General features: G+C 37.4%; 1 protein-coding gene across 5 annotated transcripts; it reads left to right on the top strand.

The window, feature by feature from the left end:
• Positions 1–2,845: 2,845 nt before the first annotated feature.
• SPDL1 (spindle apparatus coiled-coil protein 1) lies at positions 2,846–23,836 on the top strand. Of its 5 annotated transcripts, none has more exons than XM_023218910.2 (12): positions 2,846–3,099; positions 7,445–7,626; positions 10,082–10,258; positions 12,350–12,544; positions 13,142–13,291; positions 13,389–13,487; positions 13,566–13,676; positions 15,552–15,692; positions 17,552–17,655; positions 18,046–18,233; positions 20,343–20,688; positions 23,113–23,836. In XM_023218910.2, the coding sequence occupies exons 2-12, from the start codon at positions 7,468–7,470 to the stop codon at positions 23,258–23,260; spliced, it is 1,818 nt and encodes a 605-aa protein (XP_023074678.1). In that variant the 5' UTR covers positions 2,846–3,099; positions 7,445–7,467; the 3' UTR covers positions 23,261–23,836. The 5 variants fall into 5 exon arrangements, with proteins under 5 accessions (XP_023074678.1, XP_023074675.1, XP_023074679.1 ...); XM_023218911.1 differs by lacking the exon at positions 2,846–3,099 and adding an exon at positions 3,242–3,377; XM_023218907.2 differs by lacking the exon at positions 23,113–23,836 and having other exon boundaries at positions 20,343–22,157.
• The last annotated feature ends 1,749 nt before the right edge of the window (positions 23,837–25,585 follow it).

The following is a 25,585-nucleotide window of genomic DNA, read 5'->3' as shown; positions in this document are numbered from 1 at the left end:
GGTTTCATTACCATTACTACTATTAAACAGTCAAATCCACCTGCCTGGTACAATGATTCATTCTGATATCTAATTATCACAGTAGAAGTTGTGACAATTCAATTTCCTGATCTCTTCTCATATGGCTCCTGTTTTTCTTGTTGGATCCTTATTCTCCTCCTGTGCCATGGATTAGGACAATCTCAAAAGTCCTGCATACACCCCTCTGTTCTCTCTTGAAGCTTTTTTTTCTTCATCTCAGCCATCCCCCAAGTTTCAGCAACCACAACCTTTAGTGTAACTTTCATAACTTCATATTCCAGACCATACTATAAATCACAGAGCTCTACAGCTTAATCTCATTCTTATTTGCAGACTCTGTGTCTCAGAGTCCTGAGCTTGTTTTTGCTTGATCCCAACGAAGACTAGCTTGCAGCTCTGCTTAATAATGTGAAGGAACAAGAAAGCCTAAGTCATCCTCTAAGTAAGGATTTACTGTTTATTGTTTGGTAAATGTCTCTTCCACTAAACTCTAAGTTCGTTTAATACAGAAACTATTCATCTGTAGTGCCCAAAACAAATGATCATTCAATAAGCTCCTGTCAAAATATATGTAGATTTCAATACCATGTAACAGTCTAATCCTCTTGTTTCTTCTGGAACAGTCCTGAGGAAGAAATGATGACAAGTTCACTACAGGAGTCTATCCCAGTTCTGGACAGCTATAATATTAGGAATTGTAATTGAGGGGCACAGAATTGGAAGGGGGGTGTTGTTTCCCAGAATCGAAACTCCTATCCTATGCTTGGTGAATTCACTACTGTGTGAAGAGGCCAAGTCCCATCTCTCCTTTTGTCAATGGAAAATAACAGATACAAGGTTGCTGTTTTTTGCTTTTTCCTGACCTTTGGTATTTAGGCCATAGTATGCAGACTTTGCCCGAGTACAGACATCTACATCTGGTACTGTGAATCAGAAGTTCCATGTAAGTTATCTTAAAAGTAGAACCCATCTAGAATTCATTTCACTTGTGACATCTAGCATCCAGTGGTGGTATTGGCAGCCCTGTATTCAGGCCATCCTTAAAGAATGACCTTAATTATGACATGGGTAGCCTCTGTGACTTTGCTAATGCTGTCCCCTCTCCTACAACGCACCCCTCCTTAGCTCTGCCATCCTTCAAGGCCCTGCTTGAAGTGTCACATGCACTGGGAAGTTTTAAAGGAACATTCAGACAAAATATACCTCTGCCTTCACACAACTCCTTTAGTGTGGGGCACATACCACTTGTATAGCATTTACAGCCCTGTAAGTTCTATTTGTTTTTTAAAATCTCCTACTATATTGCGAGCATCTTCTAGGCAATAGTCGAGTTTACCACATCTCTAAATTCCACTATGCCTAACACATTGCGGTCACTCAATTAATAGTTTAAAATATATATTTTTAAAATAGGCTAGGAAGAAACATTAATAATATGGGGTATACCTTCTCTTGTAACAAAGGAGAAAAAATAAGTTCAGATCAATTTTAGATTACCTAATTGCAGCCAGGCATGACTGGCCTAAACTACAACAATCTTTTCCTGGCTCCCAAGTTAAGGAATCTTTGTTAAACCATAGGGAAAATGGTATTTGTTTCATTTTCCAAGAACATAGGCATGATTACAAATGAATGAGCATCTGGTTCATTGGAGCCCCAGATCCATCTGTGAGACTACACTCTAAGCAATTTGTTGCCAATCTTAAAGCTCAGATCAACCCTTTGAGTCTGGCTTAGCTCAGGCAGAAATTGTAGTCTGCAAAGGAAACTGAGAAGAGGCGGGCAAGGAGAGTGTGGCATCCCAATATATCAAGACTCAAATCAACCAGAGGAAGCAACTCTGTCAAATTTCACCGGAAGTGAGGCCTAAAGATTGACTACCGAATTTTGCAAGGTAGGAATCACTGGTAAACCTAACAAGAGCTACTTCACAGTATTGGTTGGGACCAAATCCTGGTTAAAGTGGGAAAAACAAACAAAGAACAAAAGGTAAGAAAATGGAGATAATGGATGTAAAGATTTTTTTCCCCCCAGAAATTTTGTTATAAAGAGAAGAAAACAAATCGGGTGGTTGCTGATTGGGGTCAAGGAGGATTATTTTAAAAAATGAAATCATGAAATGATTTCATGGCAATCATTGCAGCAAGTTTATGAGCTGATAGGGAAGATCCAATAGAGAAAAAAAAAACTGAAGATGCCAAAAAGAGCAGTTAGAGCCAAGTCCTCAAACAGGCAAGAAAAGATGGGCTCGAAAGAACGACATGATTCATATAACAGTTACTAGGACTCATCAGTGCTCACTAAATGTTAGCTACTATTATTTCTGATTGCTTCAATTTTTGAATAATAGGCATCCAGTTTACAAAACATTATCATTAAAAACACATGCAAACAGCTTGGACTGCATTCAATTCTAGTTCTACCACTCGGAGAAGGCACTTTTTCTCTTTGGCCTTTGTTTTTCTCTGTAGAAAAATGAGGAGTAATATCTACCTCATAAGGCTGCGGGCTTAACTGAGATAATCTGTAAACTTTAGCACATGGTGGGAACTCAAATGTTAACGCCAGTATTACCACTGGTAGGGTGCATGAGATCGCACGATGGTGCCAAAGGTGATTCTCCACCGTCCAGCCCAGCGACACTGTTCCCCTAGAAGGCACTGTTGTTAAAAAAAAAAAAAAAAAAAAAAAAAAAACCAACAAACAAAACAGCAAAACACGGAAACTAAAAGCGTATACTTAGAAGACATACATGAAACCAGCCCAAGGTACAACTTCTAAGTGAAAGAGCCACGTCTGCGCCTGCGCCAAGCCCACGGCGCGCCAGTAGCTGTAGGAGGGGGCGGGACGCTGCGTTGGGCGTTTCTCATAGTTTTTCCTTTACGCGCGGCTTGGGCGGACATTTCGTGAGACGTGGGACTTCTCGCGGGAACTGCATTCAAAAAGCCCTGGCGCTTATCCGAGAGCTAGCTGAGTGAATGGGCTGGCGACTCTGGAGTTAGCGTCCTGAATGAATGTGGACGCCCTGAGCTCCCATTAGGAGCCGCTGGCTGCGGCAGCAGGGGACAGGCGTGAGAGGTAGGAACAAGGGGCCTGGTGGATGGTGGGTGTGGAGAGCGGTAGTGGGGAGAGTCGAATAGGCCCTGAAGAAAGCTAGGGGCTCGGGGTCTTGGCCGAGGCCTTTAGCTGAAACACCTCCTTCCCCGGAACCCTGGGGTCCTACACACTGGGTTCCGAGCCGGTCTAATCTTCCGTTGGACCGCCTCGCCGCCCGCAATGATTCTGCTCAAATATGGAAGGCCGTGTCGGTTGCCGGGTCCTCAAAACGATAACCGCCACTGGATCTGCGCTGTGCGGTACGGTAGCCTCTAGTCCGAACTGAGAAATGTGCAGATGGGAGATTCACACTGGATTTCAGAGATAGCGCACAAATAGTAATATCTCATTAATAATTTTTATAATGATTACATGTTGAAATGATAATGTTTTGAGTGTATTTGGTTAAATATGTAAATTAATTTTTCATCTGTGTTTACTTTTTAAAACTTGATGGCTCCTAGAACGTTTAAAATCACGTACATGGCTCACATTATATTTCTGCTGGACAGCACTGCCCCAGCCGTGTGTCAGATTCTACCCTAATTGCTTTTCCTTCGTTATCTCATTTAATCTTTTCAGTAACCGATTAGGTGGGTGTTATTTTGCTTGTTTTTATAGATGATTAAACAAGACATTAAATAACTTGTCAAAGTTCATGAAGCCAGTGAGTAGTGGAGGCGGGGTTGGAACTCAGGCAGTTTGATTCCCAGAGTTTCCTATCTCCTAAATACTTAGTGTGTGCTGTATTTTTGAAAAGCAGGACAGAAAAATGGTTGCAGCATCGGGGTTTGTAGGTAGATTCTAGTTCCCATCTCAGTTCGCCTCTTAACTTGCAGATAACCCTAAGCAAGTTACCTAAACTTTCTATGCCTCAGCTTGCATTTATAAAATGAGGGAAATACCTTCAACCTCTTGAGTTTGTTGAGAAGATTGAATAAGAATGTATATAAAGCACCAAGCACAATGTCTGCCACACATTAGCTGTAGCTTTTAATCAACCACGGCTCTCTCTCTCTGTAGATTGATAGGTTAACTCTTTCTCATCCATTAGATCTCTGCTGAAAAGTTACCTCCTCAGGAATTTTTTTTTTTTTTTTGTCCATGTTCCCTTCTACACACTACCCCCCAGATTAGGACAGCTCCCCCTTGTTACACGCCCAGATAGCATACATCTCTCTCTCTTGCGCTTATCATACTTGTAACTTGATAGTTCAATTACTTGATTTAATGTCTTTTGCTAATAGACTGCAGGATTCAAGAAGACAGGAATATTGTTTTGGGTTACCATTGTGTTGTCAGCACTAGCACAATGTCTGACACAGTAAGAATTCCAGCAAATCTTTCGAATAAATGAGAGCAAATTTTTTTTGGCTTCTCTAGATAATGCCTGGCTGGAATGTCTTGAGGTTAACCCTATTTTTATTTTGGTGGTTGAGATGACAGTATTTACTTAACTCAGGCTCATCAAGAGAATTAGATGAGATAATATATTTGAAGCACTTAGCATGGCAAGTGGTAAATCCTCAACAAATGTAAGTTATTGTAAACAGTACAACATTTAGTTGACTGGCCCTATTATGTACAGGTTTTGAAAAGGTCTTGCATTTTAGAGCAGTGACTGCCAAACTGGGATTACCTAGAACACCTTTTTTTCTCTCTTAAAACCCTGTATCTCTTCCTTTGTCTTCATTCTCAGTTAAAGACCTTGCTTCCTAATTCATTGATAAATTGAAGCAGTTAAAAGGTTACTTACACACACTTCCACCACTATACCTGCATATCAGCATCTGAACTCATATACTTTGATTTCTTTAAATGAAATATCCATGCTTCTATTAAAACCAGTCTGTCTACATTAAACCTCATCCTGTTTATTCAGGGACATCACTAGCAATTCTCCAGTATCTTCTAGGTCATCAGTTTTTCTTCTCTCCTGGATTTATCCCATGGCCTACAAACACTGTTATTTTTTTCCACCTTAAAAATAAACAAAAAACTTGTCCCTACTTCCTCTCCAACTGCTGCTCCATTTATCCGTTGTCCTTTGCAGCAAAACTGTGCTTGCTATCTTTATTTATCTCCTACCATTTTCTCTCAAAGACATTCTAGTTAGGCTTTCACCCCCACCTGTATATCAAAACTGTTCTTGTCACCAGAGACTTCCAGGAATTCAAATTCAATGGCCAGTTCTCTGTTCTCACCTTAATTGCCTTAGCAGCAGCATCTGACATGATTGATTACTCGCACCTCCTTAATACACTTTTTATTGCCTTCTAGGACAACACATACTCCTGGTTTTCCTTCTACCTCACTGGTCACTCCTGATTCTCCGCTGTCTTCTTCCCTACCTCATAACAGGGTTCAATCCTTGGTCCATTTCTCTTTAAATATTTTTATCCTCTACAGACTGATAACTCTCAAATTTACATCTCCAGACAAGATTCCTCTTATCATATATCCAGTTGCCTACTTGATGTAGTTCATGTTCGAAACTTGAATTCCTGATTTTCTTTCTAAAACGTGATTTACATCAGTGCTTCAGCTGATGGCAGTTCCATTTTACAAGGTGCTCAGGCCAGAAGGCTTGGAGGCATTTTTTACTTTTCCCTTTTTCACACATTCCACATTATATCTTTCAGAAAATCTTATTGGCCCTACCTTCAAAATCTTCACAATCTGGCCATTTCTTAAAATGTTACCACCCTAGTCTGAGCCATTTCACATGGTCTCTGCTTCCAGCCTTGTTCCCCTTCTAACTCGTCAACATAGCAGCCAGAATGATCCTTTTAAATTGTATCAGATCCTCTACTCCAGACTTTGGAATGACTTCCCGTGTCACCCAGAGTAGGAGCCAAAGTCCTTATGATGGCCTGATTTACCCACTCCCTACTATCTCTTACCCAAATTTAGATTTCACTCCCTGGACTTCTTCCTGCCTTAGAGATTTCCCCTCTTGCTGGAACATTCTTCTCCTAAATAGCTGCATGGCTGATTCTCTCATCTTCCGCCTCCTAGTTACATCACCTGTCTTTTCTTCCCAGATTCTTACTCTGTTCTATTTTTTTCTCATCTCTCCTTTCTAATTTATTAATATTCTATGACTTATTGTTTATTTTCCCCTCCTGAAATGTAAGCTGCATGAAGGAGGAGCTTAATTTTGGTCCATTTTGTTCCCTAATGAATCTGAACTGCCCAGAGTGGAACCTAGTATATAAGGCATTCAAGAAATACTTGTTCAGTGAATGACTAAATTGACTTGAGACATGGGGGAACATTTGTAATGGCCTGGTGCCCTTTGAAGGCAAAGGTGAGTTTGAGTCTTGCTTAAGAGGCTGGGACCAAATAGTAAAGGATAATTAGTAAGGTTGATTAAAGTGGAATGTTTCCATATATAATGTTTAAGTGTTCATAAATCTGGAATGAAAGCAACATCCTTTAATTCATGTCGATATGGTTTCTATTTTTGCATACTTTTATGAATAACTAGAAAAATACTAGTGAATCTGTTTCCAAGAAAGCAGATTTAATATATACAGGAAGTTAACACTGTTGTGAAAAATTACAGACATGATAATTCCTTATTTTACCTTATGAGCCTTATTCACAGCTGCCTTTTTATATTTTATTTATTTATAGTACCCAGACCTTCCTTTTCTGGCGGTATTATTGTTATTATTATTTTTCAAGACAGTGTCTTGCTCTGTCCTTGGCATGATCATAACTCACTGAAGCCTGTAACTCCATCAGTTTTCCCTCCTTAGTCTCCCAAGTAGCTGGGACCACAGGGACATGCACCATCCCCACCTTATTTCTATTGATTGATTGATTGGTTGGTTGAGATGGAGTCTTGCTATGTTGTTCAGGCTGGTCTCAAATTCCTGGCCTCAAGCAATCCTCCCCAGCTGCTGGGAGTACAAGCATGAGCCACCATACCTGCTACTATGAGGTTTCTTGATTACTTTTTTTGTTATTCTCTTAATTTTGATTATATGGATAGTGGTCCAATTATGAGACCAACTTTACCTTAACATTTAAGGAAGTTTAGCATACAACAACTGAGCAGTTTTCTGATGGTAAACTGCTTAGAAGCAAAATTAAATGTATTCTATTCCACTCTTTAATTTTTGATCCCACATCAGTAATAGAATAGTTAGAACAGTTCTTGCTGTTGGAACAAGAATGCAAATTTGACTACTTACTAGTCAGAAAGAAAATTGTAATGTTTTTATACGGCAGTAGAATTGAGTAGATATATTTATTCTATGATATTATTGCATGGAGTTTTCTGTATAAGCTTAAGTAGTTTTATTTCCTCTATTTACAGGTGGGTAAAAAAAGGAAAAGAACATGGAGACAGAAGTAGTCATAAATCTTCGATGCAAGCTCAAAGAGGCTGAAGAAGAGCGACTAAAAGCTGCACAGTATGGTTTACAACTTGTGGAGAGTCAAAATGAATTACAGAATCAATTGGATAAATGTCGTAATGAAATGATGACCATGACTGAGGTAGGACTCTGAACTCTGTCTGCAAGAGTGTGCTTAGCTATTGAAGATTTGTCCTGTTTAGCAATTAATAGTAGTAGTAATTTATTCTTTTCTGAAGATTTTAGATCTAGTTCCCACCCTGCCCCATCTCTGTTAAAAAAGAATGAACTAAATGAATTCCTATTATTCTTTCCAACCTAGTATATTCAGAGTTTGAAAGATCAAGTTATCGTTAAAGTTATCATTACTCTCTTTGCCACATTTGCTACCCGATTTTGCTTTGTCTGCACACTTCCTAGATGACCTTGCTTGTTGCTCAGACCTCTAAACATCTGAGTGCCCCATGACACTACACCAAGCCCTTAGTTCTCCTCTGAAGTCTAGGTTTGTGTGTTCAACTGCCCACTAACAGACTTCTCACACTTAGAAGAGTAGATTCCCTGTCCATTACCCAAATATTCTTTTATGATTTTCTTTAGCTTATTTAGTAAATGTAATAGCATTCAGTTTCTTGAACACCAAAAATCTTTGGTATATAAAGATTTATGTATAGTTTTGGTTTCTTTATATACCAAAAATCTAGAACTGTTAGTCAATATCTTCCCTTTATTTCTCACATTTCATTCATTAATAAGTTCTAAGAACTGGACTACAAAGCATGTATCTTTGCTACTGGCACTATAGTCCAGATCACCATCATTGCTCCTAGACAAGTACTGTAGCCTTCTGGCCAGGTTGCCTGCTTCCATTGTTGCCATTCATGCCATTCGTTCTTCACTCAGTGTCCAGGTGGTCATGGAAAATACACCAAAGGTCATGCCACAGCCCTGCTAAAAACTATACAACAGCTTCTGATTGTATTTACAACAAAATCTGAGCTCTTTCCTTGGGTTTGTAGATCCCTATGTGACTTGACCCCTGCCAACCTTCTGACATCATCTCAAACTGCTTTGCCTTATTTTTGACTATACTAGTCCTCCCTAATGGGCTTTATGCCAGCTATTGCCTTTTTTCGAGTTGTTTACCCATCAGTGCTCTTGGGTTGAGTCCTCAAACTTCAGCGTTAAGTTAAATGTCACCTCAGCAGAGAGGCCAACCCTTATTATGTAATGTAAAGTTACCCTGATTCACTATTTTTTTTTTCTTTTTTGAGACAGGGTCTTGCTCTGTCGCCTAGGCTGGAATGCAGTGGCGCAATCTTGGCTCACTGCATCCTCTCCCTCCTGGGTTCAAGAGATTCTCCTGCCTCAGCCTCCCAAGTAGCTGGGATTACAGGTGTGTGCCACCACACCTGGCTAATTTTTGTATTTTTAGTAGAGACAGAGTTTCACCATGTTGGCCAGGCTGATCTTGAACTCCTGGCTTCAAGTAATCTGCCCGCCTCGGCCTGCCGAAGTGCTGGGATTACAGGCATGAGTCACTGTGCCCAGCCCTCATTCACTCTTAATTATCTGCATTACTAATTATCTCTAGATTATAAACTCCATGAGAGAGGGAATTTTGTATGCCTTGTCCACTACTGTATCCTCAATGCCTGCCACACAATTATTTCTTAAAAGAATGAATAAATCTGGGTAATTTAGCAAATGCTCAGTAACATATTTAAACTTGAATCTCAACACTGTAAATATGGCAGGTAAAAAATATCTGTAACAGGTAAAAATAACTAGTGATGGCAACCTTTGTGTTTCTACATAGTTCTGTTGTAAACCAAGAACTTAGTGCCAAGTCTTAAAGGCAAGGTAAAGATTACAAATGTCACTAGTAGTAGAAAATAAAACTGTTATACTTAATCATTTTGAGTCATAACTTGTCAAATTTCAGTGTTTAACAGTTAATACTCTTTGCCTTCCTTTAAAATAAAAAGGGTTTGGAGGGGAGTATTGTATCATTTTTTAAAGCTTGTTGAAGGAGTTCATACTCGTAATGTTTTTAATGTCTAAACTTCCCTGTGAGTAAGCAAAAGCCCTTTTAACTACTCCTTTTGTCTCAGCACTGCATTCATTCTGATAGACATTTTGTGAACATTTCTCAGGTAACTACATTCTGAAAGTAAAGGCTAATTGAGTATTTCTTTTTTTCAACTTTTTTACTACTACTACATTGTGTTCAGAGCTACAAGCAGAGCATCTCATTATCAAACTAATAATTCTCATGAGGAAAGCTGAAGTGCTGTTAAATGTTCTTTTGTTGTTAGCAGAGATTACTTGACGTGTTGACATACCATGGAGCACATTTTACTTCCTCGATAGGGCACAGAAGCAGTAAGCTATCCCTTGCATGGGTTTAACATAGTCTGGAAATACACCTCAGGGGTTTAGTAAGACTGATTAACTACAAGGTTATTCCAGGTTTAACGTGTCTTCATTATTTGGAAAGCAGCAAATGCTTGAAATAAGAATGAAACAATTGAAGTTGAAAACTGATTATATGTAATGGCTTTAGGCTATTTTTATGTAATTGAATCTGTTTTCAGAGTTATGAACAAGAAAAATATACCCTTCAAAGAGAAGTTGAACTCAAGAGTCGAATGTTAGAAAGTTTGAGCTGTGAATGTGAAGCTATTAAACAACAACAAAAAATGCACCTGGAGAAATTGGAAGAACAACTAAGCAGAAGCCATGGACAGGAAGTGAATGAACTAAAAACGAAGGTTGGGATATCTGTGTATTTCAGTGCAAAATATTCCATATTTATGCAGCCATCTGTAAACTTTAGATGATAAAGATTTTCTTCAGCGTCAGCTTTGCAAAATAGCCAAGACCTAAGTCTTCATTATCTTAATCTTGGGGGTGGGAACACTGAGATACAAGAGTTTGTCTAAGGGACTTGTATAAATTATATCCTACTAATTAAATACAATTACTTAATTTTGGTTGCTGGATATTTGTGAAGGTTTAGTTTAGTGACTAGCATGGCCTTCTTGCTGATAGTGAGTACAACAGTCCCCTTGCAGAAAGCCTGGTCTCCTAGCCTTCCCTGCAGTCAGTGGTACACTTTGTAATTCTGTAAAACAGACCAGTAGTTTCTTACTAGTTAATATGCATTACAGATGACACTTTGTAGTTTGTTTACTAAAGATAAACTAATATATGCGATCCAGTTCTTAAAATAATTCTTTGGGAAGGTACCATTATTATCTCCATATACCAAATGAGAGAGCCAGTGTTTAGACAGACTGAGTAAATTGGACACAATTCAAGAGCTAGAAATCTCCATCTACATTTGAACTGAGGCTGTCTGATTCCAAAGGCTGTGTTACTGAATTACTCTACGTAGTCTAACAACATGTCACACTGGCTCCATTTCAAACATAAAAGCAAGATAAATGATTGGTCAGTGGTTTCCCCTTTCCCAGCTACCCAGTGCTTTCAGGTTGCTTCTAAGGAATCCAGAACTTTTTATCATGGATCTGCTTTGTGTATAGTCTGTACCCTGACTTTTCCAGACATCTCTCTACCAAAACTTGCCTGACTTTTGTCCTCCTTTCTCAGAAGTCTGTTATCCAATTTTCAACTTTTTCTATAGCAGCTTCTAAGATTTTTCTTTTTCTGTATACCACCTATACTATTACTTAGTATTGACTCTCTTTAAATGTTTACTGATTTTAAGAAACATCAATGAAATTACTTTTTTTTTGAGACGGAGTCTCACCCTGTCGCCCAGGCTGGAGTGCAGTGGCCTGATCTTGGCTCAATGCAACCTCCGTCTCCCGGGTTCAAGCGATTCTTCTGCCTCAGGCTCCTAAGTAGCTGAGATTACAGGTGTGCGCCACCACGCCTGGCTAATTTTTGTATTTTTAGTAGAGACGAGGTTTCACCGTGTTGGTCAGGCTGGTCTCAAACTCCTGACCTCATGATCCGCACCCTTCGGCCTCCCAAAGTGCTGGGATTACAGGCCTGAGCCAGCGCGCTTGGCCGAAATTACATATTTAAGTTTGGTTATTTTTTCCTACTATACACTAAAACAAACATGGCTATCTATATATGCCTTTGTGTAATATATAATCATCTTGCATACCACTCTGACAGGTAATATCATCCAGCTTGTCTGAAACTAGTCGGATTTGAGGCCCTAGTGACTGATAATGATGTGCTTTTTTCCCCCTTCTGATTGTTATTTTTATTTTTGCAATAGATTTCATTACGTAAACAAGAGTAATATAGGGAGTATTCAGCAACTGAGGTAAGGCTAATTATAGAGATGGCTTTTTTTTTTTTTTTTTTTGGTGAAGCAAAGAGTAAATTTGTGAAATATTTTGTTTTACTGATTTTCTCAAATCACTTGTGCCAAAATTTGGAGTTTTTTTCAATGCCTTTTCTTCTCTTATTTCTCACATTTAATTCAAGTTCTAAGAACTTGACCTACAAAACATCTATGACGCTACTGCCACTCCAATCCAGACCTTCATCATCTCTTTCCTAGACTACTGCTGTAGCCTTCTGACCAGGTTGCTTGCTTCCATTGTTTCTCTTCACACAGTAGCCAAGTGCTCAGCATCACAGTGCCTCCAGATTGCTTCTGAGGCATCCAGACCCACCCTGATTACTCATGGATTGTTTCTATGTTTATTAAACAAGGTGTGTCACTCACTGTCTGTTAAAAGATGCCTAACCTCGGGCAAATAGGAAACTGCAATAATGTCATCATTTAGTAAGTTTGTTTCAATCAGTTCAATCAGTGATTTTTTTTAGAGAGAAAATAACTTTCAATTTATGACTTTTTTTTTTTTATTTGACTTTAGATAGAAAAACTGAAAGTGGAATTAGATGAAGCTAGGCTTAGTGAAAAGCAGCTGAAGCACCAGGTAGATAATCAGAAGGAACTCCTCTCTTGTAAATCAGAGGAACTACGTGTAATGTCTGAACGTGTGCAGGAAAGCATGTCTTCAGAGATGCTGGCTCTTCAAATTGAGCTGACAGAAATGGAGAGTATGAAGGTAATTTTTATGGCATGTGTTTCTCAGGGTTTTCTCTTTTTTTTTTCTGGCATATTTTTACATGTTTTGGTAGTAATTCTTAAGAGCTAGTTTGAAGGCTGAAACATTTTTTGACCTAATTTGCATCTAACTAATTAAAAAGTGGGTTTTTTTTAGGTGGATGACTTCAATCATAATGTAGCTTTAGATTGTATGATTATGTAAGGCAGCCTTTCTTTTAAATTAATGAAACCTCTGGAAGAATTTAGAGGCATATACTCTGATCCCGGTTTTTATCATAAGAGCCCAGTGTAAAATGTTGGCTCAGTGGAAGCTGAAATGCATGTGAACTTAGTTTTTTCGTTGAAAGCTAAGTTTAATTAAAAATTAAAGTCTGCAATTCATAGAAGAAAAAGGGCAGTCTCTAAAATCATTTGTTTCCTTGGTGAAAAATTTAACAGTAATAGTAATTTCTATTATTTTAGTATGTACCTGACAACTTTTGACTGGTTCTTTAGTTTTAATTTTGGATGTGAACCACAACTGAGATAAACTGAGCAACTGCCAAATGAAAGATTATTCAAGAGAATTTCCTCCTTTTCAATTCCTATGAAATAGACCACCCTCAAAGAAGAAGTGAATGAACTACAATACAGACAAGAACAGCTAGAACTTCTTATTACTAACCTAATGCGCCAGGTAGACCGGCTTAAAGAGGAAAAAGAGGAGCGAGAGAAAGAAGCAGTTTCTTACTATAATGCCCTAGAGGTACTATGATTATAGTAACATCATCTTTTCCAATTTATCATAATTTTTTTTTGCTAATCTAATATCTATTGCCTAAATTGTTTTCTTTTGAATTTAGAAAGCTCGTGTAGCAAATCAAGATCTTCAGGTACAGTTGGACCAGGCACTCCAGCAAGCCTTGGACCCCAATAGTAAAGGCAACTCTTTGTTTGCAGAGGTACTTACAAGTATTCTAACTACTAAATTGGCATTTTCCTTTACTACCAGAACAATTAAGCATGTTAATATTTTGTAGGTGGAAGATCGAAGGGCAGCAATGGAACGTCAGCTTATCAGTATGAAAGTCAAGTATCAGTCACTAAAGAAGCAAAATGTATTTAACAGGGAACAGATGCAGAGAATGAAGGTATAGAACTATCACTTTCAAAGGTTTATTAAACAAATTTTATGTCAGCATTACATGTCTGAATACATCAAAGAAACTCTTTTCCTACAAGGAGTGTACATATAGTTATTTCTAGAACTGCATGATTTCAAAAAATCAGTTTTGAAATTAATCAAAAGATTCATTTATACTTTAAAAATCTTGGAATAAATATTTAGTAATAGTATATTTAGCAATGATTTTTTTGTTTGTTTTAATGATTACTCACTAGCTTTGACTTAAGTCTTTCTTTATGGAGTAGAAGAAAGAAAAGTATTTATTTCTTATTCTTGGCCTGATGTCTTTCCAAGCATAGCCCTAGGGTTCCTACTTCAGCTGAAACTCGCTGCCTCACCAGTCCTCTGCTCTTTCACCGAGGCTTATTGTGGAGTGAAATTTGGATTATTCAGGGTTCCCTTTCCTTGTAGCCCCTCAAGTCAAGCACATAGACCCTTTTAATTTTATGGATTTTGTTGGTTGTCATGCTAGCCAAATAAGAGGTAGCAGAAAAATGTGGAAATTAGAAAGATTTCAGTATTTTAACAGTCCTTAGAATACTGATCCCTCATCCATTGTGCCTTGCTCTACTGAGATAGTAATTGGAATCTGGAAAGGCTTCCTTCCTTTTATTCAGATGATGGGCTTTGCCAAAGAAATGGGAAAAGTTAATGATTAAACTTGGGAGTTAGATAGATTTGGGTTTGAATCATAGTTTTGTCACTTTCTAGCTCTGTGACCTTGGACAAGTATTTTAATTTTCAAAGCGTCAGTACATCTATAAAGTGGAGATGATAGAACCCCTCTTAGAATTGTCCTACAGTTAAATGAAAGTGTAGTAAAATACTTACCTGCTACTTGGCAAATGAGTGTTTAATGAACAACAGCTGTGAATTTTATTTCTAAGGCAGACCGTGCTGCCTCATTTCCTGAGACTCTCTCCTGTCTGAGAAGTATTTTTTTATAAATTTTCTCATATTTACTTTAGTTTTCTTACAGTATTTGTCAGGGATACTTTTAATCTGCCAATGTTGCATGACGTCCCAAACTATCTTTAGAGACTAGAAGCATTCTGAATCTTAGGCTAAGTGGGCCTAGCCTCCAATCTGAAACAGGAGCAAAAAGGATATCCTTTAAAATGTTAAAAGTCATCTGCAACCTCATATCATTGCTTGCTTTACTCAAAACTGTATTTAAACTAATAGGCACTCTTTTCAACTCCAAAAATTTCCAAAAACAAAAAGAAATGCTAGGTTTAGAGTCTACTTAATTTCCCTTTGATAGCTTTGCAACTCCAGATTGGCGGGGGCGGGTAGGTATAATTAGGTAAGTTGAGTGCTGCTCTTAAAAAATTAAAACATGGTATATTGAAGATTGCCCCAGTATCCCAAGATAGCCTTTTATCTTTGCTTTTCATGTCATTTGTGAATCTAACATTTGTGGCTGTCAGTAGCTTAGTTTTCCTCACTTAATTAAAGTTAATTAAAGTTTTTGAGAAACCCATCAGAACCTTAATGAGAGCGAGTGCTTATCATAAGCAGTCTGCAGCATTTGGCCAGGCTTACTTACGAGTTCGGTGGTGTGCTTTCAGACTATAGCCATGCAGGTCAGTTTTATGTTTCACAAAAGTACAAATAATTACGTTACAGACTTCAGTTATCATTCATAAGTAGTCAGAATAAGTATTCAAATGTTATGTCTACAACAAAGTTTATTATTAGATTAGAAATAGCTAATTAGTTTTGTTTCCGAAATGAGTTCAAAGTAATGTAGTATAAACTATGAATTATATCAAAAAAGTAGTTATCAGAATCTTTCTCTCCCTTAATTTTATTAGAGGGGGTAATTTTATTTTTCTAGTTACAAGTCGCCACGTTGCTACAGATGAAAGGGTCTCAAACTGAATTTGAGCAGCAGGAACGGTTGCTTGCCATGTTGGAACAGAAGAATGGTGAAATAAAACATCTTTTAGGTGAAATTAGAAATCTGGAGAAATTTAAGGTATGTGTAACACTTAAAAAAACACACATCCAAATTTTGATTTGAATACCTTAAAATTGGGTTTGTATTTTAAGTTTAAAATATTAGTAAGTATCTTGTGGGAGATACTTTGAGACTAAATAAATGCCTGTTTCTCCTTATACTTAAACATCCATTGGTGATTCTTGCCTGAAATATAATTCTGTGATGATTGCTAAATGGGTAATTCCATCACTTCTATATTTATTAGTTGGAATTCTAATAAAGGGACAGAAAAGAAAAATCTTTTCCCTTATTCATTCATTCATTTATATCAGTATAGCCTTATGGATTCTTTATGCTATGAGTTATAATCCAGTGCTTGCTTTATTTACTCTGATACTCAAATTGTCCCAGATTTGGTCGTCGAAGTGCTCGCTCTTGAATACTTCCTTACTCTGTGGCACAACAAGGTTTTCCTAGCTCACCTGCCCCAGCCCTGGGATTAGCATTTCTTCAAGGAACATTGGTTTATTTTAGTGGATAATGGTATTTGTGTAAGCATTTGTGTGTGTGTGTGTATAAGAATTCACCCATGTTTTCTACTAATACATGTGTGGTTTCATTTTTTACATTTAAATATCTGATCCCCATTGAAGTTTATTTTTGTGTGTAATTTGAGGTATAAATCTAATTTTATCTTCTTGTAAAAAAGTAGGCACTTGTCCCAGAGTCATTTGTTAAAAAATCAATCTTGAGCCCAGTGATTTGAGTTGACACCTTTATCATACATTAGGTTTCCATATATACTTGAGTCTGTTTCTAAATTTTCTGTCTACGCCATTGGTCTGCTTCTGTGTGTATCAGTACCACACTGTTTTATTAATTATAAAGGCTTTAAAGTATGTTTATCTGGTAGGACTATTTCCTCACTATACTTTTTATTTTTCAGTGTTTTCCTGTCTATTTTTGAATGTTAGTTTTCATTTACAAACATTTTGTCTAGCACCAAAAAAAGCTTGTTGGCTTTCTATTAAAATTGCATGCAATTTAAGATTTTATAAATTAACTTAGGGAACATCGATATCTTCATTAACCTCCTAATGAACTAAAGTTTATAAATGACAAATTTTTGTAAATGTTAATAACCTCTTAGGCATTCTAAATGCCATTAGTATGTCATAAAATCTTAATTAAGTTTACAGAACTTTATTTCTGTGTCTTATAAAAACTGTTGAAAGAACTACAAATTTGGTTAAATTGGCAGCCTTATGTATTCCATCAGTGGGCTTAGAACTATACTTTGAAAATTATGGCCTTAAATCAGAGAAATTTTATTTATAACCTCTGAAATTGTTTCAAGTTTTTAAGCACATTTACCTTTTTTATCCCACTAGAGAAATGTATAGTTTCCATCAGTCTCAGAAGAGTTTGCACTACATTCTTGCCTGGGGTGGGGGGAAGAACCTCAGAAGAGGGGGACACCAAATATAAATGTAAGGCTCTCATCTTTCTTTCATGTTTTGCCAGTTTATGGTTTTGTTACAAAGGCCAGAATTCAATCCAGCAGGCATTTATTTTTCTATTTTAAAAGCCAGGAGAGGGAAGGAAGCCAGAGCATATAGGTAAGGCTAGAAGCCTAGGCCTTGGAGTCAATTTGGGTTCAGATCATCTCTTCTTGGTTTACTTTCCTCTGCATTTGGAGCCTGTTTCCTTATCTGTAAGAGAGGAATGGTAATTATTTTACCTACTTCAGAAGGCAAATAAGTTAAATGGGTAGTTCTTAGCATAGTACACACCAAGGGATATAAATTCAGGAAGTGATGGTGCTGTTACTAATAAACATAAACGAACTTTATTTGTTATTTATTTTAAGTAATACAAATTTTTGCTTTTTTAAGAATTTATATGAAAGTATGGAATCTAAGCCTTCAGTCGACTCTGGTGCTCTGGAAGATAACACCTATTATACAGATTTACTTCAGATAAAGCTAGATAACTTAAAGTAAGTGTCTGGGTTGGTAGATGGGAAGATGGACCTGTCACTTGCTTATAATAGTGGGGTCAGTGACTACAAAGTTTTTTTTGAAGTTGCCAGAGGAAATTTTCCAAAAAGAAAGGTAACAAAAATATCTTTGTGCAGATATTTATGCATGAATACATTTGAAAGAGTATTTCCTCCTTGTCTGTTTCCTTTCAAGATTGCATGAGTATTTTTTAAATTTAACACTACTATTGTTAAAGATTATTTAAATTGTTTATTGTTTCTTTGTTACTAACCCCAGAAAAATGTATTTTTAACTAAGAGTTGAAATATGCAGTGAAATGTTTATACCCCTACACTTATTATATGCTGTTGTAATACTCGTTGGTTCTCCTTTTTTTATTATCATAGCAAAGAAATTGAAAGCACTAAAGGTGAATTGTCCATACAGCGAATGAAAGCATTATTTGAGAGCCAACGGGCTCTGGATATTGAGCGAAAACTTTTTGCAAATGAAAGATGCCTCCAGCTTTCAGAAAGTGAAAATATGAAACTGAGAGCTAAACTAGATGAATTAAAACTAAAATATGAACCTGAAGGTATATATGTCTCATATGTTTTTGTCTTTTAAATCATGAGTAATTCTGAGAAATTATATCAAATTTTTTTTACTGTAGTTTTTTGCAAATCCTATTTACAAACTCATTTGTAGTTATATACCTATAGTTAATAAAGCAAATTTATTGTGTAAAATGTATAGAAAAATTCAGGGAGAACTGGATACTGGGTGTGCATGAATATAGCATGTATCCTTTTTGGATATCAAAATTCATCATACTGTATAGTAGAGATTTGAGACTTTCCCATTTTAAGATTACAGTATTTTATGTCACACCTCATAGTTAATTATGTTGAAGCAGCTGATGTTTGGAAGCTATACGAGGTAGGACTGTTTTTAGAAAATCTAAAGTAATGGAGACTTTTAAGAAGGTGGGTCTTTATCTCTGCCTCTGATGGAAGTCTGGAGGAGGCCTTCCAGGACTGGGAAAGCACTCCATGGTATCAGGATTCAGGTTTCTTGTGTTTGTTGGTCTGCTGCCATCCCGTTGAGCAGAATTTAGTCATGCAGCCTCACCTGCCGACAGGAAAGGCTGAGAAATGCAGTCTTGATTCTCAGAGGCCATGTTCCTCACTAAATATTGGGAATTATTTTATTAAAGAAGAACAGTGAGCCAGGTGTGGTGGCTCGTGCCTGTAATCCCAGCTCTTGGGGAGGCAGAGGCGGGAGGATAATTGTGCCCAGGAATTTGAGATTTGCTTGAGCAATATAGCAAGACCACATTCTCCTCCAAAAGTAGGGGGAAAAAGGAAAGAACAGTGAAACATATTAGGAAACATCTAGCAAGTCTAATGACTGAGCTGGAAAGTAGCCTAACCATACAGTCTCTGCATCTTATATACTACAGAGAGTAAAGTTTACTGTACATAAATTCAAAAACAAAAGGCCAGGTGTGAAGGTGTGTAAGAATGTGATGGTTCTACAATACCCCTTCCCTGAAAGAGTGTTACATGTTTTAGGTTAAGGATTCTCAACAAGTTTTTGTCCCTGCACTCTGCACATGCCTCGATCTCTCTTCATATTGTCTCAGTAAACTGCTATGATTCTCAACGATAGTGGGGAGGTTGCCAAAAATTGGAAGGTTTTTACACAATTTTAAAAGGCTTCTCTTGCTCTTACTCTTTGTTTTTCTTCCATGATTCTGATAGGCTCCCCTGATTAAGAATTATCCATTATGAATTTCAAACATCTGTTGAACTGAGCACAGCAAATAGGCAAGAGGCAGGGTAGTGAATCCTGATAATGTGGGTTTCAAAGGAGCAGTGCCAGAAAAGGGGAAATCATGGTCTAAAAGCAACAATGTAGAGCAAAAACAGCAACCCCTTGTGCTACCAGGATTCCTCAGACTCCACTAACATTTTGATTTTGAAAATGAAATACACTGGTAATGGGCATAGGGAAAAGCTATCAGAGCAGTTAATTCAGTGGCTGTATGACCTGCTTAGATAGAATGATATTAGGCCATGAGGATAGAAGGCATTGCAGTAGTCTTTGATGAGACAGGATAGGATTGGATTAGGGAAGTATCCATCATAAAAGTAGTCCGATTCTGCTTATATTTTGTAGGTAGAGCTAGCAGGCATGTATTACCAATATTCAGAAAGTTTGGCCTATTCTTATCATTTCATCCTTCTAACACACAATACCAAGTGAAGTGGGTGCTTTTAATCCCCATTTTACAGATAAAATGAAGCTCAGAGAGGTTAAAAAGACATGGCTGTCAAATACAAGGATTAGGATTCAAACCTGGACTCTGCCACTGCCTCTTCATCTCCACACTGAGATCTTACGAACCACCTTTCATAAGATCAAAACACCAGGAGAGAACACTGAAGCCTTCATGCCTAGAGTCAAAATATTGAATTCCCAAGGAAAAATATATAGCCAAATAAACTTTAAAATAGAGAGTTTATAATAGATTCCATGATAAAGAATAAAAGGTAGAAACAAACGATGCATTTCAGTGAGGAGATGGTATGATTTTAAGAGAAGGGAAAAAGGTATACCTATAACTAGTTCTGGCTCTTGTGTTGATTGTGTCTTTGTTTTCTTAGATTTTTTTCTTGTCCCCACTCGTTTTTATTCTCAGAGACAGTTGAAGTGCCTGTACTGAAAAAGAGGCGTGAGGTGCTGCCTGTGGATATTACCACCTCTAAAGATACATGTGTCAACAACAGTGCTGTCGGGGGAGAAGTTTGTCGATTACTGCCTCAGAAAGAGGAGACACAGTCCTGTCCTAACAGTTTAGAAGATAACAACTTGCAATTAGAAAAATCAGTTTCTATACACACACCAATAGTCAGTCTCTCTCCTCACAAAAATCTGCCCGTGGATATGCAGCTGAAGAAGGAAAAGAAATGTGTGAAACTCACAGGAGTTCCAGCTGATGCTGAGGCCTTAAGTGAAAGAAGTGGAAACACCCTTCACTCTCCCAGGTCAGTGTCCTCTTTTCCTCGAGGCAGCCAGCAGACCTCTCCATCTCTCCTCTCTCGCTGCATGAACTGTGCTGTCTGTTTCTTTATCTACTTTCTTACTGTTGCATGCAGTATAATTCCTCAGTTTCATCTACCTACCTTAAACTTTTCCAGAACTTTAAGAAAGACTAAACTGATTGCAAAGGGAAAGGACTCCTAAATAAGGGAATCACATTAAAAAGTTAAATGTTTCTGTTTCATAAAAGGAAATATCACAGTCTAACACATCTCTGAATGTTTTATCAGTTTGAATAAATGTTCTGTTATTTTTCTCCTGGTTCAAGCATGGCCATGAAAGAAAAATCAACTTCCTTTCTCAAAGGGCTTTCTGGTAGTCTAAGAAATTTCAGCCTTCTGGAAAACTTAGGTGAATTTTTTATGTCTTTTGAAGTTGCTTATCCTAGGCTTTCAAAAATGGGCTTTAATACTTATTTTGACATTTTTACATATCAAAGCTTTTCATTGTTTCCAAAACTTGAAAGCCTCTAGTTTCTGCATAATTGGGTTTTTGACTAAAAGAAATAGTGTCAGATATGTGTGTCTCAAGGAATTGACATCCCAAGGGCTTTGTCCTTTAAACATAATCGAGGTCAGAAGGTAAGAGAAAGTGAATGGAAGGGAAAGGTAAGTAGGAGTGGCTGAGGCTCGAGTTCTGGATGTGCACAGCAGAAGAAGCGCATGAGGAAATTGGAGAAAGTGAAAGATGGAGGATGCATGCAATGGAATTGTTAGAGGCATTTAAAACAAATATCTAGACATTCAAAAAGATGTGCCAATAGCTAGCCTGGATTATCTCGTATGAAATGCGATCTTGAAGGTGCTACTAGGGCTACATTAGTCTTAGAGAGTAGAGACAGATTAATAAGACATTTTACTAATGTGCATTTGAGTAGAGACAGTAAGACACAGCCCAATGTAAAAGTGCTTCCTTATATGTTTTATCTGATTTCTCTCCAAGTCTTCAGTGCTACTAAATGTAATACTCAACAGTAAAAGCACTTTAACAATGTTAGCTGCTATTATTATAAGGAATAGTAATTTATTACTCCCTCCTTGGAGTTTTATATAATGTTATAACCTCTGAGTCACATAAAATAAAAGCTTACTATTCTTAAGGAAAAAGTAACTTCAAATGAGTATCTGCCACATACACATGGTTTCAAAGAGTTCTGAAATGAATCCAGTAGATTATGCCTGTGTATATGTGTGTGATGCATTGTATAAACATCCTTGACCACTGTATATTTCTGGAGGTGAATTTCCAGAATTGATAAGTGCCAGCCTTGCTATCTGTATTGTCTTCATTCCTTTTTCTGCCTTTTTTTGCTTGATAAAAATCACTTAAGCAAATGTATGTGGCTAATTGACTCAAGTAGCACGTTGGAAACTTTTTGTCTTGTTAAACAAAAAATAAAATACCACAAAACGTTTATGTGTGTGTGTGAGTCCTTCTGCTAACTTTAAGATGTTTCCAACTCTTTGTTTTCTGCATGTTTAACTTAGATACACATTCCTAAGATAATTTTGGTACAATAAATATGGCTTTTATTGGAAACTTTACTATTGTATGCTTTACAAAACTAATGAGTGTTCTTGTTGCTAAGAATCTTTACATGCCTTTAAGAATATCTCTCTACTATTTATCTTGTCTTTATTATTCTACTAGTTGAAACTCAGTTTTTTAATAAGAAACAAATAGACATCTATTCATGTAGCTCAAGGGTCCATGTTATTTTTGTCTTTTTGTATGTCATGTTAATGTTAAAATATTGCTGTAACATTTCAGTTTTTGTGTTAGGTGTACTTATCATGATAGGGGCCCTGTCATATTTTAATTCTTTAATTTAGGCCTTGCCATGACTTTTTAAAGATATTCTTTAGACTTAAAAAATAATCGGCCCAGCGCAGTGGCTCGCCTGTAATCCCAGCACTTTGGAGGCTGAGGCAGGTAGATCACGAGGTCAAGAGATCAAGACCATCCTGACCAACGTGGTGAAACCCTGTCTCTACTAAAAATACAAAAATTAGCTGTATGTGGGAGTGCACACCTGTAGTCCCAGCTGCTCGGGAGGCTGAAGCAGGAGAATCGCTTGAACCCAGGAGGTGGAGGTTGCAGTGAGCCGAGATCATGCCACTGCACTCCAGCCTGGCGACAGAGTGAGACTCTGTCTCAAAAAATAATAATAATAATAATAATTAAGCCTATTGATATAAAAAGACTCTTTTAGAGAGCCAGTGACTTAATATTCTTAACAGTATTAGAATCAACTATATGTTTTTTCCTTGAATGCCATGCCTCATTGGAGGCCCATTATACTGGGGGTTTGTTTCTTCAATCCTTCATGAGCACATTTGAATTCAGAGTGGATACTTTAATGCCTGTAGGTTAGCTGCTGAATCAAAGCTTCAAACAGAAGTTAAAGAAGGAGAAGAAACTGCAAGCAAATTGGAAAAAGAAACTTGTAAGAAATCACACCCTATTCTATATGTGTCCTCTAAATCTACTCCAGAGACCCAGTGCCCTCAGCAGTAAAGACTTTGCTTTAATAAGAGTATGGTACCACTTGCCTCAAAAGTTACTGTGGTGCTTAAGATTGTCTTTATCTGACATATATCACCTTCTGAGTTATTTATTCATTGTGCCAGGACCTGGCATTTTCATGTTCCTTTGACCAAGTGTTCAGAATTTGCTTGACTCTAACCTGGAGAGCTTCTTAAGTGATGACCCTTCATGGAGCTTCTGTGGCAGTGAATAAACTATTAACTGAAGGAAAATGTTATAATTAATGTATCTATTTGCTGCATTGTATATGGATTAAATAATAAAAACACTTAAGTAATCTACCTTCAGAGCCATATATTTGAGAACACTCAAATCATTATATTTTCCTATGTACTTTTTTTTATAAACTTAGCTTTAAACTGTGTTGTAAAAATAGGAAAGTTGTAAACTATGTTGTAAAAATAGGAAACGTGGCTAAAAAATATACATTATATTGTTTCAGGATTTTGTCAGTGTTTAAAGAACCAATGTTCATCTTTGTATTTATATACATGATTTAAATTGTGTCTAAAATTTTAAATAAAACTGCAATGATTTATCCTTAAATTTTTTGCTTTGTATAGGTAACAGGATGTTATCAAAAGGGAATAAAAAGCACTTTGGGAGGCTGAGGTGGATGGATTGCTTGAGCACAGGAATTCGAGACTAGCCTGGGCTACATGGCAAAATCCCGTATCTATAAAAAAAAATACAAAGAATTAGCTGGGCATGATGGTGCACACCTGTCGTCCCAGCTACTCCGGAGGCTGAGGTGGTAGGATCCTCTGAGCCCCAGTAAGGAGGCCGAGGCTGTAGTTGAGCTATGATCACACTACTGCACTCCAGCCTGGGCAACACAGCAAGACCCTGTCTCAAAAAAAAAAAGGGAAAATAAATAAGGGGAAAAAAGAAATGTCAGGAATTCTTAATTCCCTTATGTATAGTTTTATATATAATTTTATGGTTAATTATGTGTACATATACAGATGGTCCCTGACATAATAATGGTTTGACTTAATGGGTTTTCAACTTTTCAGTGATACAAAAACAGTATGCATTCAGTAGAAACTACTTCAGGTACCCATATGACCATTCTGTTTCTCACTTTCAGTACCGTACTCAATAAATTACATAAGATATTCAACACTTTATGATAAAATAGACTTTGTGTTAGATGATTTTGCCCAGTAGTAAACCAATGTAAATGTTCTGAGCACATTTAAGGCAGGCTAAGCTAAGCTATAATGTTCATTAGGTGTATTAAATGCATTTTTGGCTTAATATTTTCAACTTATGTTGGATATATCGAATTATATAACCCCATTGTAGGTCAAGGAGCATCTGCATATATGTATATATAAAGATATATTTAATTGTAAACTTTCCAAATAGGATAATTCGGGCTTCCCAGAGAAATAGAATGAATAGGGTGTGTGTGTGTGTATAGAGAAAGATTTATTTTCAAGAATTAGTTCACATGGTTGTGGGGGCAAGTCCAAACTTGTAGGGTGGGCCAGCAGACTGGAGACCAGGGAAGGGAAGAGCTGATGTTGAGTTCCAGTCCGAAAGCCATCACGCTAGAGACCCAGGGAGATCACTGCAGTTCAAGTTCAAAGGCTGTCTGCATCAGAATTTCCCTTTGCTGGGGGAGCTGAGTCTTTCCATCTAGGACTTCAATTCTTTGGATGAAACCCATTCACATTAGAGAAGGCAATCTGCTTTAAGTCACTGATTTAAATGCTGATCTCATCCAAAAACATCCGCACAGAAACGTTCAGAATATCGACCACGTATCTGGGCACTGTGGGCCAGCTAAGTTGACATTCACAATGGGCATCTCTTCCAATTAGTCTGTTGAAGCTGCTGCTCATACCTGTAGTCCCAGCACTTTGGGAGGCCGAGGCAGGTGGATCACCTGAAGTTAGGAGTGAGACCAGCCCGGCCAACATGGTGAAACCCTGTCTGTACTAAAAATACAAAAAAAAATTAGCTAGGCATGGTGGCTCATGCCCGTAGTCCCAGCTACTTGGAAGGTGAGGCAGGAGAATCACTTGAACCCTGGAGGTGTAGGTTGCAGTGAGCCGAGATGGCACCACGGCACTCCAGCCTGGGTGACAGCATGAGACTCTGTCTTCAAAAAAAAAAAAAAAAGTCTATTGAAACATAGGTAAAAAGAAATTAAATTACATAAGCTTGTTTATAAGTTAATATAAATTACTACATAAATCTACATAAATAAACGTTTGAATTTTCTGCAAAAAATGTACTCTAAGTAGAACATTCATATTAAATATTAAATAATATGTCTTGCAAAAA

The sequence above is a fragment of the Piliocolobus tephrosceles genome, chromosome 4 (genome assembly GCF_002776525.5).
Source record: "Piliocolobus tephrosceles isolate RC106 chromosome 4, ASM277652v3, whole genome shotgun sequence".
Taxonomy (NCBI): domain Eukaryota; kingdom Metazoa; phylum Chordata; class Mammalia; order Primates; family Cercopithecidae; genus Piliocolobus; species Piliocolobus tephrosceles.
This window is presented reverse-complemented; position numbering and strand designations above follow the sequence as displayed.